Raw genomic sequence first — 15068 nt, 5'->3', positions numbered from 1 at the left:
TTTCATTCATCAAGGATTTAAATCTTTCCTCTGAATCATCTATTGTATGTGAAGTAGCAGGAATTATAGAACAAAAGCCGAAAGTGGTTTTCAGTGTTGTCCATAGGATTGTTAATACCATGGGAATCCATGGGAAACATCCGTGGGATGGGACGGGATGGGACAGGCATAAATTGCCATGGGACGGGATGGGACGGGATAGAAAAATATGTCCCATGGACAACCCTGCGAATTATGTTCGAGAACCGAGGTATCACTGTACATTTGTTCACACAACAACGGAGCAATAATTGAACAAATCAGATTTGCAACTCTATTCTTTATTAGTTTTTAGGACAGAAAAGAAAAATTTTATGTGTGGTGTCACCATAGATTATTGACAAGCCGAAAGAACATTTTAGAAAGTCTTCAATAACAGCAATATCAGCTTATAACTTTTCCGATGATGCCTTACAATAGACGAAAGACGACTTTGAAGTGAAATCATACGGTTTGTTTGCTGTGTAATTTGGCTAAATGTCATTCAAACTTATTTCTTACAATATAGAAGAACAAAAGCAATAGTTTCCGCCTGTCAATGGCGGTTTATGACGAAATGACCATGGTACATGCCGTCTTCTCATGGTATGTCATCTAGTTACAGTTGTCCGTGCAGCAGTAGATTGCACAGTACATATTAGGGCCGATAGACATACACTTGGTACGTCCTCCTGTTGTGCATCCTCGAAAGGTTGTCACTTGTGATGCTGCCAAGCAAAGGGCAATGATTTAGCAAAGGCATGTAATGGGATACATAAAAGTAATGTTATCCATCTTTCCCCTTATCCATCTACTTATTTAACCATGCATCTATTGTCTATTTGGCAATCTATCAAACTTTTACCTGAACATTATTCTTGTTCTCAACATTTCTTTCTATCTGTCTGTCCAATCAAAATAATTAGATCCAATAAACGAGAATTTTCTTACACACAAATTGTGTTATATATCTTAATATATAAAGGACAGAAACTCTAAATTGAGACAAAGGAAGAAAAAAATTTATGAATTTAATGCAGGCTCCCTTCCATGTCTAAAGGGAGGTAAACAAAGCAAACAGAATACAACGGCAGTAAAACAACAATGTGGGAGTGCACAACAGAGACCCACAGACGGACGCATACACAAAATGCAAAATAAATGTTTAATTACATGTGCTGGAGTTAAATATCATAATCATGCAATGATCGTTTTCGAAACAACAATCTGTATCTGGCACATTTCCAGAATTGCAGTTGGGGTTAGTGTAATGACAAGTCTTGCATCTGATGCTGTTCACTGCAACACAAAGAACAGAGTGTGTCAGTCCTGCACTAGTGATCAAGTCTTTACTAGTCACCGGGAAATGGAGTGCTATTGCATCTACACTACATCTTCCCTGACTAACACAGCCTGGTGGTTTTAAACTACACGTACCCCTTAACCCGAATTGATAACAATGCATGATGTCCATACACGGCCGCTTTCTTAATTTCAAAAGTTCGATGTTGGAGTCAGTGTTAATGAATTTTATTTTGTGCTTTTTAATTGTAACTTCTCAATAAAAAGTGAAAATAACCTCTAATTAAAATTTGTGTTACAGACAAAACAGTCATTTTAAAACTGTTTATCAAGGAATTTCAGATTTGTTCCAATGATTTTTTATATAGATAAATACTTCCTTGCACGGGCCTAGATGTCGGAAAAGGTGTAACACTGAGAGAGCTGTACTTATATAAGTGGCTTTTAGAAACAAAGGAGTAATCTATGACACTATAGCCAGTATTTCAAATATGTGTCTACTTGCTACAGAAATTTCGAAGTAGAAGGACATATACATTTACAACTACATTATTGAACTTAGCAATATTCTTTGATTTGTTCAGTTATTATTGAACTGCATAGTTCTTACCTGACACCTGAACTACAAACATGTAATCGGTCTACCCAATGTTGTTGGATCCTACGCATGTTAGTTCGTATGTACTAAGTGATTTTTAAAGGCTGAATGATCAAAAACACAAACTTTTTAAAAAGAAGGAGTAAAATAAAATGAGTAAAACGAAGAACGATCCAATGGAAGTAACCTATTCCCCAGAAGTCGACGTGGAGATGAAAGGAAAAGCCCGCACAGGTTGAAGGCGGCGCGCCATTAACTGATGTGGTGTCTGTCCATTTTGGTCTATGTGAGTTATGAGAACTCGGCGGCGCTCTATCTTTTCTCAGGTGAAGTGGTGACTGCAATGGTCGCAGTAAGTTCGGGTGATCTCTAGTTTTCTGATTTGTAGAGTTTGATGTAGAGTCGATGATCCACTTAAAGTGAATTCGTAATTGTCCTTGCTGTGTTGCATGTAAGCTTTTATTCTCAAACACACTGTGGTACGCCGGTGTCGAGAGGAGAGGCGTTCTACGCGAGAGTAATGAGAAAATGGGCGAGGAAAGATGTTGTGTGGGCGTGGATGCGAAGGAGTGTTGTGTAGGTGGAGGAAAGTGCACTCAGTTGTCATGCTGGCAAGTTTGTCTTAATGGTCTCACCTCCTTCAGCAGTTCAGCACTGTGGTTGGCTGTTGTGAACTTTTTTCTTGATGTGGCCAGACGTGCATCAGCAACCCTCGTCATCATTTTCGGGTCTTTTTACCACGATGGTGGTGCAGGCCTGTTGTGTGAACGCATGAAAGATGTTTGTTATATAGGTTTAGCGTTGGACGTATGAAACAGTCAATGTTTTGTTAGTTTGATTTGTTGTCTTCTACTCTGTGATTTGCCTTGATGAATTTGACAAATGTCTGTTTAGTCTTACATTTTCCTCTCTTTTTATTCTGCAATACCGTAATTACGAAGACGACGACGATTGATGATGACATTCTACATACTAATGTGCGTGCGTGTCTTGTGGGGATAGAATAATCGCTCATAACAATGATGATCTTTTTTTTTAGAAAAAACATAATTGCCTGACTGGTTTTAGAGGTCTATATCTTTACAAATAGCCTATAACTCTTTCTTTCTTTCTCTATGAGTTTTTCGAAATGCAACAAGAAACATAGAAAGATTGTGTTATTCAAATCGCTGTTATATGTTTAATGTTCCCGACGACGATTACCTTAATCAATATACTGTATTAATTTACATTGTGTAATCAACCAAGCAACAAATCACTTTTGTTAGTGTACGACTGCGGTAATGGCTGCAATGAGTATTAGTAGTTAAAACCCACATAGATAACAATCGTTCAACGCATAGGCCAAATTAATGTATCTACAGGACGAGGCAGTCTCAAAAGAGAGAATTCCCTAGGCTTTCTGGTCTTTCCAAATTTTTCAAATATAAAACTAACATAATAATGTGGATGATGATGCCTCAACTTGGATAAAATGCAATACATACACAATTATCCACTTGGTACTACAGTTGGCCCATTCAACTGTACGGTAACCACAACACAACATATAACGACATTTTAAGTTACAGTATGCTTGTATTTGGGGTAAAGGGTTCCTAGCCCTTATACATCCATCATCTTTCTACTGAACGTATATGAAGGATAATTTTGATTTTTCCGGATGTCAAAAAAAATTATTAGTATTTTTACCTTAGTAAGATATCAAACATAATAATTGTTGTTATATCATTTGTGTTGTCATAGAAACAAGAAAATAAGATTGTATTACATCTGCGATTGAAAATCAGACGTTTTCCCACTGGTTATATCAACTTTGTTAATAACTGCAGGTGCAGGTGGCCACTATTTGCACTTTCAAGGTTCTTAAAATTTTTAACATCAGTGTCTATTTGCTTTCTCCCATTTCCTTAAGCTCAGTAAAGTTGAAACTCGACTTGATGTGCAGATTTTTCCTCTCTTCATCGGAAGATCTTTCTATAGATGAACTTGGATCGCCATGTGATGATTGCTGGACAATAGCAGTTTTATTGGCGAAGTGGCTCACAGGCACCGGTTCATGGGACTGTTTAGTCAAAGGAACAACCATATTGCACTTTCGTTCCTAGACTTCGGCGGCGCTTATGCTCATAATAGAAACTGTCTGACATAAAATTATCTCCTAAATTATTGATGTCATGTACCATCTTCTGTTGATCTTGCCAAAACCAGACCAATCAGTTTGGGGCTACTATGATGGCGCGTGACCAGAACTCTTCAATCCCTTCTCGAAAAGCTACTAAATCAACTTTACTGTTTGTTTTAGTCATTTAAAAACAACAGCGAAGGGACAAATCATAGGTCGTGAAACTAATTTAACACAGCGAGCTAGATTTTAATTAGGATTCTACTCCATGAAACCTCCCAAATAAGCTTTTTAGAGATCTAGGGGCTACCAAATTAACAAGAGATAAAATCCGAAACAAATTTATCCTCACCCAATCTCCCACATTGAATTAATTTGTAAACTAGTCTCATCATCAAATCATCAATCACATAATCATTCATCATCGTCCGTCATCCCTAAATTTTACGATGAACATTTCTTTTAAAATATATCATCATGCATTAACCAGGTGGAAATTTGCGAAAGCAGGGCCTTATAGAAGCTTGACCCAGCCACTTAATGCAATACCAGTCTGTCTGGCACTAACGGTCCATGAGTCACTGCCGACTTTGATAGCTTTATGAAGCATGCAAATAATGTAATAATCTTACTACTGTAGGATATTAGAGCAAGTCCTTAAGCATCAAGCCTATTTCATACATTAGGAAAGTTGCTGTCCATCGTCTGACCACGCTAGAAGATGTTTGTGTAATAGGTCGTCTATCACCACCAAGTCTGTGGACACTGGTTTTTTTTTTAAGTCTAAACAGTAATTTAAATTGACCAGACTTTTTTTCAAGCTGCGACATCTGAAGTGACAGCTTTCGTGAACAGGATTTAAAGGAGCTCCTCGAGTAAAGCGACAGTTGAATGATACACCCAGCAGAGTCTACTCAACTACTTTTATTTTATTAGGATTTTAGTTAACCACTGGCTCTGTCTGCCTCGCAATAAGAAATGAAGTACATAATAAAGTAAGAGGAAGAAGGATAAACGCGATGAAATGTTTAAAGTATAGATGCATAGAGGAGAAAGAAACAAAAGCAATTTTAAAAATGAAACACCATAAGGGCCGTCAAGAGAGGAAGAGAGAGAAAAAAAAAAAAATAGAGTACGTGTATTGAGAAAGAGATAATTTAGAGCGTAACAAGACAGAAAAGAGAGAACGACAAGAGAGAAAAGAAAACATATAGAAGTAGAGCAAGATTATTACTCTCGATAGTGTTAGGTACCGATTCTTATTTTTTGCTCACATTTTTGCTACTTATAACTTAATTTATCAATTTCAAATATTCTGGCAACTTAAAGTCGTTTGTATTAGACGGCATAAAATTATCATTCATCACATCATTCCACCATTTGCTTTCACAACAATAAAGCAAGAGTAAAACCAAACTTTTGATTTTTCAACTGGTTTTTCTTCCCGTTTTCTGAACAATAAGAACACAAGACGACTTAACAAGTCTTACAAACAAGAGTAAACAAGTTTGGAATGAAACGTATTTCATCTTGTTTTCTGGTCTCAATTCTTCAGTAAATGCAGTCCTCCTTTCATCATCCGTTTTAGCCAACAATTATGGGGTCAGCGTTACAGTTGTCATAGGAGCAGGTATATATGCATCGTAAATAAAGTCTACCGTCGATAGTCACCTCATCGCACACATACCTGTATTTTGACACGGTGGTCTCGTTGGTACACTCTCGTGTAATATCTTCGACTGCCAGCCAGAAACATACAACCAAGATTTAGGTGCGGAAAACGGGATACATAAAAGCAATCTTAACTATCCCCCACTACTTCACCTACCTATTCATTCGTGCGTACGTTTACCTATTTGTCAATCTCTGGTGTATTCACCTATACAATTGACTCTCAATATAACCGTTCATCGAGCTTTCTTTCAAGTTAAAGCAATTAAATGCAATAAACTCATGTTTATATGTATAGAAACTTATCTCATATCATTATAAAGGTTTATATATTTTCGTGTATATAGATATATATGATGGAAAGAAATTCGTCATTTAGGTGAAGGAAAACACTTGTTTACTCGTTGTAGGCTTGCTCCTGACACTAAAGGAAAGTAAACAATGCAAACAGCATAAAAACAGCGATATAGAACAATGTAGAAAGTGATAAAAGTCTCAAGGCGGAAGCAGCACAACGTGCCCTTCTCCACCCTAAAACTAAAAATACAAGTTTGCTTACCCCAGACGTCAACATCGTTTAATCTGACAATCCTGCAGTAGCCATACACCTCAGGACAACAATAGATGGGCGGCGCTTCTCGTCCGTTTGAAGCAACTTGACTCGCTGTTGGTACAATTCACGCATGATAAGCTGTTACCTGCAACACAAACACGGAGTGTGTCAGACTTACTTCTGTGATCGAGTCTCTCCTATTTACCTAGAAAATTGTACTGTTGACAAACACCTTCCCTGAGTAACAAATCGGACGATGGTACATTATGTGGTTTTAAAATATCCGTGTTCTTGACTAAAACAAACAGCAATGTATAATATTGGCACATGGCTGCTTTCTTAATAACAAACAGGTGGATAATCAAGTGCAATGTAAAGCATTAATAATGAACTTTGTTTTCACGCGCATACTTACATGTTCTTTCCGTTAGAGAGATTGATACACGCGACACAGACATCTGACTAGAAGCTGATGTGTGTCTGTGTGTATGCTGTGTCTGTGTGTAGTATGTGTGTGTATTATGTGTCTGTGTGTATGCTGTGTCTGTGTGTATTATGTGTCTGTGTGTATGATGTGTCTGTGTGTATTATGTGTCTGTGTGTATGCTGTGTCTGTGTGTATTATGTATCTGTTTTTATTATGTGTCTGTGTGTATGCTGTGTCTGTGTGTATGATGTGTCTGTGTGTATTAATGTGTCTGTGTGTAGTATGTGTGTGTATTATGTGTCTGTGTGTATTATGTGTCTGTGTGTTTATGTCCACGTATGTGTCATGTGTGTCTCTTTATTAACGGTTTTGCGTGTACCATATGTGACACCACGCAAAACATTTGTTTTCAAATGCACAAAAAGAGAACATATTTTTGTGAAGGCTTTCCCGCCTAGTCGCATATTTGTAGCAAAAGAAATCTTGTGATCTTTTACTTGATGTATATCTAGTATAGTTCTAACATTCACGTTTCATCGTGGAAATAATGCGCCTGTACTCAGATCCACTTGAGATATGTTTGCATGCACCAGGCCTTACACCTAAATAACTAAATATCTTTAACCATTAGTCCACACGCAGTCAACAGTTCTCAATACTTACTTCCAATGTCTACATTATTCCTTAAAACAAAACAATGATAATCACGACCACTGGTCTAGGTATCTTCCTCTCATTGCAAGGTTTTATCCCTTATCCTAAACAGGACATTCAGTGGGTGGGGAGGTCGTTTCCCTCCATCTATCTGACCACTAAAAGTTAAAATGTTCCTACTTTTTGACACTCTACTCTGTAGACTGACGGAGTCTCGCCAGGAATTAACCCTCTACCGTTGGTTGAGGTGTTAGTCGGTGATGATGAAACTCCTTGTAGCGAGTTGTGAGTGTCATCGGTATTTGTCAATTAAGTAGCCACCATCATCAAGTCTAATTCCTTTTTCAATGTAGCTTAACTAATAAAAAACAGTTCTTATATTATTATATTTCATTAAGCCATGCTAAATTCTAAGTGTCTTGAGCTTTTTACGGGACGAAAAAACTAAACATATCCAAAAGAAGAAAACATCCATGCACAAATCTTTTGATAGAAACACAATAAGATGAGTAAAAGAAAAACTCAGATGAAGTAAACGTACCACAGTCGACGTGGATAAGAAACAAAAGCCCGCACAGGTAGAAGGCGGCGGCCATTAACTGATGTGTTGTTGTCATGTTGGTCTTGTGGAGTGAGAACTCGCGGCCTCTTGTCTTTCCTCAGGTGAACGTGGTGACAGCAATGGTGAGACTACTCGGGGCGTGTAGCAGGCAGCTAGTCGGTGATCTATGTCCTTGCTGGTTGATCCGGTGACTCCACCTAAAGGTGAATTGACAATATCCTTACTGATGGCCTGCCTTTTATATCTTACACACCATGTCACATGACAGTGTGAAGAGGGGGGTGGTTGACTTGTACATGCAATAGAAAATTTCTTCCACGTAACTGATAATTTCTCATGGGGGGGGGGTCAATGGGAATATGAGTGGAACTGGGAGATTTGAAGATGGGGGTGAGCGAAGAAATTAATTAGCTTGTGTATGTCGGGAGCGGTTGGGAGAGTGTCACTGCTCGTTAACGCTACAGGTGTTGTTTAATCTCTTAATCTCCAGAAGCTCAGTGTTCTTATTATTATTAATATTATTAATATTATTATTATTATTAACGGCAAAATAGATGTCGGGTAATCGGTCGAAGAAGCAAGCAGCTTTAATATTTGGAAACCACCCTGGCCAAGGACAGTTGACAGCAACAAAGACTACGACCTACACGTGTACTTCCGGATACAATCTGTACAAGTCACTTGTAGTAGCGATCCTGCTTTGATGTTGTGAGACATGCTCTCCGATACGAAAAAATAACAGGAATACTTGAGAAGGATGCTTCGTATAGTGTACACATCACATCAAACAATTGACTGTGTATGAAGTACATCTGCCACACTCATATGGTATCACCAACATCTACTTGTAACAGTCAAGCAGTGTAAGTTAGTGTAGTCTGGTCATGTGACCAACCAACCAACCAAACAATAACACAACACAGTGGTAGTTCACAAGAAAGACTCACAAGCGGACGCACAAACAAAACCAAAAACAAAAGCTCATTTTCTATTATAGCCCATTAATCTAAAACTGATGCAGAAATTCAAGGGGTCGTCACACAGAGTTCCTGGTCGAGTGAAGTCGTTGAACGACGAACATTGCAAGCATCTTAAGGTTCTCACTGCAACACAAAACACCGATTACATCAATCTTGTCCATTCTTTTTACTGTATTCGAAACCTATCGCCATATGAAAATGCATTGTCTACAGTTTTTTCGTTGTGCAGATGCATAGCGATAATTACCTTTGTGTTTATTTGGCATGTGGTCAATCCGTACAAGTCATCAGGGCATTCGTCGCAGACAACCCAAGAGTAGCGTACGTGTCTCATCCCATCATGTCTGTGTCATATGTGAATTGGATTATTTGTAAATATAGCTCTAATTATTTAAGCTTAAGTGTCTAGCGTGGTAATATGGAGAGTAAACAAAACAAGGCTACAAGATGACAATTGACGGAGCCACGACATGTTTATAAAAAAGACATGAATAAAAAGATTAAACTAGGAGTTAAAGGAAGATTTGGGAGAAGTCAATCGACCGGAGTTGATGGGAAGAGAAATATCCAACTCACAGACAGGGGGAGGCGATCAGTTGTTGTGCTGGTGTCATGTCTGTCTTGTCCAGCAAACACTCTTGTCCTTCTCTCGGGTGGAAGTGGTCACTGCCAATGGTCAAGTCAGTCGGGGGGGGGGGGCGAGTGGCAGGCAGCCAGACGGTGATCTCCAATGTCCTTGCTGGATGATTTGGAAGGAGCGTGCTTTCACCTAAAGATGATCTGCAATTTCTTTGCTTTTTTCCGTCAATGTATTTCCATATCCCTCACTCCAGTATGCACGCTGGCGTGAAGAGAGGATACTGTTATACTCGGGAGGGAAGTGTGATGAGAGTTTGTGTTGCTTTTACAGAAAAAAGAGGGTAGTAGTAGAGACAGTTTCAAGAATCGTTCAAAATACTAATACCTGCTAAAACTGAATATGGATAGAAGTGTACTCAAAGGACTACATCCAAAATGTTTGCTTTTAAGTAAATACCATAGTTGCTTCCCCTGCAACATAACACTCGCATCTGCAGCATTTCAACCCTCTATTGGCTACTGAAAATGTCCGTCACGATTCTAAATGTTCTGGTGTATAGTTTCTCGATCTGTTTAAAAGAGAAATGCAATTTTTTTAAAAGAAAAAATCTATTTCTGGCCTGTGTGTGAACGCATGAAAGCTGTTGTTCATTAGGTTTAGCGTTGAACGTATGAAAGAGTTGAATGTTTGTTAGGCGTTTCATTGTTTTGTACTACTCCTGTGATTGCCTTGATGATTTGACAAATGTTGTTTCGTCTAACATTTCTCTCTGTGTTTACTCTGTAATACCTAGTAAAACCATTGTCATATTTCCATTTGATATTTTGGTGAAGGCACTTATTTATCCTGTAATAAAAAAATACAGGAATTAATTTTGGTTGCACCTGTTTGTCACGATGATTACTTTTCAATAACTGTATTATCTTACATTGTGTAATTATCCAACCAAGCAACTAATCACTTGTATTGACAAGTGTACGTACGGTAATGCGTGAAAGAGTAATAAGTAGCTAAAACCACTTAGATACAATCGTTAATGGCAATGGCAAATTATGTATCTACAGGACCGAGGTACGTCTCAGAAAGAGTAGGCTTTGCTGTGTTTCCCCACTTTTTCACAAGTTAAACAAGTAAAAATAATAATGATGAAGGGGTCATGACCTAATGCGCAATTACATTTGCTTCTCTTCTGAAAGTATATGAAAGGATAATATTGGATTTTTCAGAATGTCAAACATAAATTACGTTAGCATTTTTACTTACTTAATAGTAAAAATAGTAGAAATTGTTATAAATTTGTGTTGTCATATAATCATATAGATGTACTTACATCTGCGATCGACCAAGTATCAGACGTTTCCCAACCCTGGTCTACCCCGACTTTGTTAAAATAACCTGCAGGTGGTATTGTCAACCTTTCAATGTTTTCTTTTTTTACTACAAGTGTGATTTGCTTTCATCTATAGATCTTAAGATATGAAAGTCGAAAGCCTCGTTGTGTGCAGATGATTTCGCTCTCTTCATCGAAGCATCTTCCTATAGATGAGGATGGCGATGACGATTTGCTGGAAATAGCAGTTTTATTGTGCAGGTGGCTTACAGCACGGTCATGAACATTGGTTTAGTCAAAGGTACAGACCATAATTATATGGCTATTTCGTTGTAGACTTCGGGCTTATGCTCATAATAGAAAATGTTTTGACAGAGAAATAAATCTCCTAAATTTATTGAATGTCGTGTTCCATCTGTGGTTGCCTTACCAAAACCAGACCAAATCATTTTGGAGGTCTACTAAGGCCCGCGGACCAGACCTTTTCAATCCCTTTTCTCGAAAGCTAAATCAACTTTACTGTTTGTTTATCAGTCAGTTAAACAAGCAAACGGACACACATACGTTGAAACTATTTATAGCTGAGCTAGATTTTAATAGATTCTTGCTCCAAGAACCCACAAATAAGCTTTTTTAGAGACTAGGGCTGACCAAATTAACAAGAAAAATCTGCAACAAATATTCCTCACCATATCTACACCATAATTAAATTTGTTTAACTAGTCATCATCAATTATCAATCATCAATCATCAATCATCATAATCATCGTAAATTACGATTGATACATTTCTGTAAAAAATATATCATTGCATAACCAGGGAATTTGCGAGCAGGCCTAGAGAAGTCCTTTTGACCCAGCCAGCTAATGGCACTACCAGTCTGTCTGACACTAACGGTCCCATGAGTCACTGCCGACCTTTGAAAGCTTTATGAAGCATGCAAAATATTGTAATAATCTTGCTCCCTTGTAGTATATTAAAGAGCAAGTCCTTCAGCATCAAGCCCCTATTTCATACATTAGGAAAGTGCTGTCACATCGTCTGTATGAAGATGTTTATGTTGTCTGTCTATCACACCAAGTCTGTGGACACTGTCAAGTCTAAACAGTATTTATTGACAGACCTCAGCTGGACATCTGAAGTGACAGCTTTGTGAAAAGGATTTAAAGAGTCACTAAGCGACAGTTGAATGATAAACACAGCAGTCTACTCAACTACTTTTATTTTATAAGGATTTTAGTTAACTGCTGTCTGCCTCGCAATAAGAAATGAAGAACGATAATAAAGTAGAGGAAGAGGGATAAAAACGGATGAAATGTTTAAAGTATAATGCATAGAGGAGAAAAAAAAACCAATAAAATCAAATATAGGGTTAGGAGATAGAAAGTAGAGAAAGTAAAAAATAGAGTACGTGTATTGAGAAAGAGATAATTTAGAGCGTAACAAGACAGAAAACAGAGAACAACAAGAGAGAACAACAAGAGATAATAGAAGTAGAGCAAGATTATTACTCTGATAGTGTTAGTTACCGATTCTTATTTCTGTTCAACATTTTTGCTAACTTAACTGATTTATCAATTTTAAAATATCTCGCACCTTAAAGTCGTTGTATTACACGGCATAAAATTATCAACCAATCACATTCATATCCACATTTGTTCTCACAACAATAAAGCAAGAGTAAAACAACTTACATTTTCAACTGGTTTTCTTCTGTTTTCTGAGACAATAGAGACACAAGACGACTTAAGCAAGTCTTAAACAAGAGTAAACAAGTTGGAGTGAAACAGTTTCTTGTTTTCTGGTCTCAATTCTTCAGTAAATGCAGTCCTTTTTTCATCGTCCGTTTTAACCAACTGGGAGGTCAACGTTACAGTTGTCATAGGAGCAGGATTTCATGCATCGTGTATGTAGTTCACCTCCGATAGACAGTAACCGGCACAAATACCCGTTGGTTGGCACGGTGGTCTCGTTGGTACACTCACGTTTAATACCTTCGCCTGCCAGCCATAAACATACAACCAAGATTTAGGTGCGGAAAACAGGATACATAAAATCAATCTTAACTATCCCCCACTACTTCACCTACCTATTCATTCGTGCGTACGTTTACCTATTTGTCAATCTCTCGTGTATTCACCTATACAATTGACTCTCAATATATCTGTTCACAGATCTATCTTTCAAGTTAAAACAATTAAATGCATAAAACTCATGTTTAAATGTATAGAAACTCATTTTATATCATTTTAAGGGTTTATATATTTTTGCGTTTGCTTATATAGTTTATGGACAGAAACTCGTCATTTAGGTGAAGGAAAACACTTGTTTACTCGGTGTAGGCTTCCTCATGACACTAAAGGGAAGTACACAATGCAAACAGCATACAACAGCAGAAATATAACAATGTAAGAAAGTGAATAAAAGTCTCACACGCGGACGCACACTCAAACCCTCCTCGTCCCAAATGTTTATTTACCGGCCTCGTCGGCCAATCTGTATACTCTGGTCGACAAGCAGTATTTTTGATCGTCAGAACAATAAATAGAATCCGCGCGTTCTCCGGTAATGCACTGTGTCGTGTTCTCACAACTCTTGCATCTTAAGCTGTTCACTGCAACACAAAACACGGAGTGTGTCAGACTTACTTCTGTGATCGAGTCTCTCCTATTCACCTGGAAAATTGTTAACTCTTGACAAACACCTTCCCTGAGTAACAAACATTGGACGATGGTACATTATGTGGTTTTAAAATATCCGTGTCTTCTTGACTAGAACAAACAGCAATGTATAATATTGGCACATGGCTGCTTTCTTAATAACAAACAGGTGGACAATCAAGTGCAATGTAAAGCATTAATAATGAGCTTTCTTTTCACGCGCAGACTTACATGTTCTTAGACTGACGGTGTCTCGCCAGGAATAAACCCTCTACCGTTGGTTGAGGTGTTAGTCGCTGATGATGAAACTCCTTGTAGCGAGTTGTGAGTGTCATCGGTATTTGTCAATTAAGTAGCCACCATCATCAAGTCAAATTCCTAGTGCATTGTCACTTGACTAATACACCAGTTCTTATATTATTCTAGTTCATTAAGCAACGCTAAATGCTAAGTGTCTTGAGCTTTTTACTGGACGAACAAACTAAACATATCCAAAAGAAGAAAACATCCATTCACAAAACTTTTAATAGAAACAAAATAAGATGAGTACAAGAAAGAGTCAGATGAAATAAACCTACCGGGGTCGACGTGGAGAAGAAACAAAAGCCCGCACAGGTAGAAGGCGGCCATTAACTGATGTGTTGTTGTCATGTTGGTCTTGTGGAGTGAGAACTCGCGGCCTCTTGTCTTTCCTCAGGTGAAAGTGGTGACAGCAATGGTGAGACAACTCGGGGCGTGTTGCAGGCAGCTAGTCGGTGATCTATGTCCTTGCTGGTTGATTAGTGACTCAGCCTACAGGTGAATTGTCAATATCCTTACACGGTCGCCTGCCTTTTATATCTTACACACCATGTCACATGACAGTGTAAAGAGGGGGGTGGTTGACTTGTACATGCAATAGAAAATTTCTTCCACGTAACTAATAATTTCTAATTGTAGGGGTAGGGGGAATGTGAATGTGAGGTGAACTGGGAGATTTGAAGATGGGGGTGAGCTAAGAAATTAAGTAGCTTGTGTAGGTGTGGAGAGGTTGAGAGAGTGTCACTGCTCGTTAACGCTACAGGTGTTGTTTAATCTCTTAATCTCCAGAAGCTCAGTGTTCTTATTGTTATTAATAGTATTAATATTATTATTATTAACGGCAAAACAGATGTCGGGTAGTCGGTCGAAGAAGTAAGCAGCTTTAATACTTGCAAGCCACCCTGGCCAAGGACGGTTCACAGCAACAAAGACTACGACCTACACGTGTACTTCCAGATACAATCTGTACAAGTCACTTGCAGTAGCGATCCTGCTTTGCTGGTGTGAGACATGCTCTCCGATACGAAAAAATAACAGGAATACTTGAGAAGGATGCTTCGTATAGTGTACACATCACATCAAACCATTGACTGTGTATTAAGTACATCTGCCACACTCATATGACATCACCAACATCTTGCAAAAGTCAAGCAGTGTAAGTTAGTATAGTCTGGTCATGTGACCAACCAACCATCCAACCAACCAACCAACCAACCAACCAACCAACCAACCAACCAACCAACCAACCAACCAACCAACCAACCAACCAACCAACAGTGTAGTAGTTCGCAAGAAAGACTCACAAGA

General features: G+C 38.3%; 1 protein-coding gene across 4 annotated transcripts; it reads right to left on the bottom strand.

Moving 5' to 3' along the window:
* Positions 1-334: 334 nt before the first annotated feature.
* LOC112572665 lies at positions 335-14278 on the bottom strand. 4 transcript variants are annotated; one of them, XM_025252468.1, is made up of 3 exons: positions 14039-14278; positions 1192-1317; positions 335-746 (listed from the first exon to the last, which is right to left on the bottom strand). In XM_025252468.1, the coding sequence occupies exons 1-3, from the start codon at positions 14109-14111 to the stop codon at positions 634-636; spliced, it is 312 nt and encodes a 103-aa protein (XP_025108253.1). In that variant the 5' UTR covers positions 14112-14278; the 3' UTR covers positions 335-633. The 4 variants fall into 4 exon arrangements, 2 of the variants coding, with proteins under 2 accessions (XP_025108253.1, XP_025108244.1); XM_025252459.1 differs by lacking the exon at positions 14039-14278 and adding an exon at positions 7890-8135; XR_003101047.1 differs by lacking the exons at positions 335-746; positions 1192-1317 and adding exons at positions 12491-12800; positions 13234-13414 and having other exon boundaries at positions 14039-14275.
* Between the last annotated feature and the right edge of the window lie 790 nt (positions 14279-15068).

Source organism: Pomacea canaliculata, linkage group LG1 (assembly GCF_003073045.1).
Source record: "Pomacea canaliculata isolate SZHN2017 linkage group LG1, ASM307304v1, whole genome shotgun sequence".
Lineage (NCBI taxonomy): Eukaryota > Metazoa > Mollusca > Gastropoda > Architaenioglossa > Ampullariidae > Pomacea > Pomacea canaliculata.
Note: the sequence above shows the minus strand (reverse complement) of the source record. Positions and strands in the feature narration are given on the sequence as shown.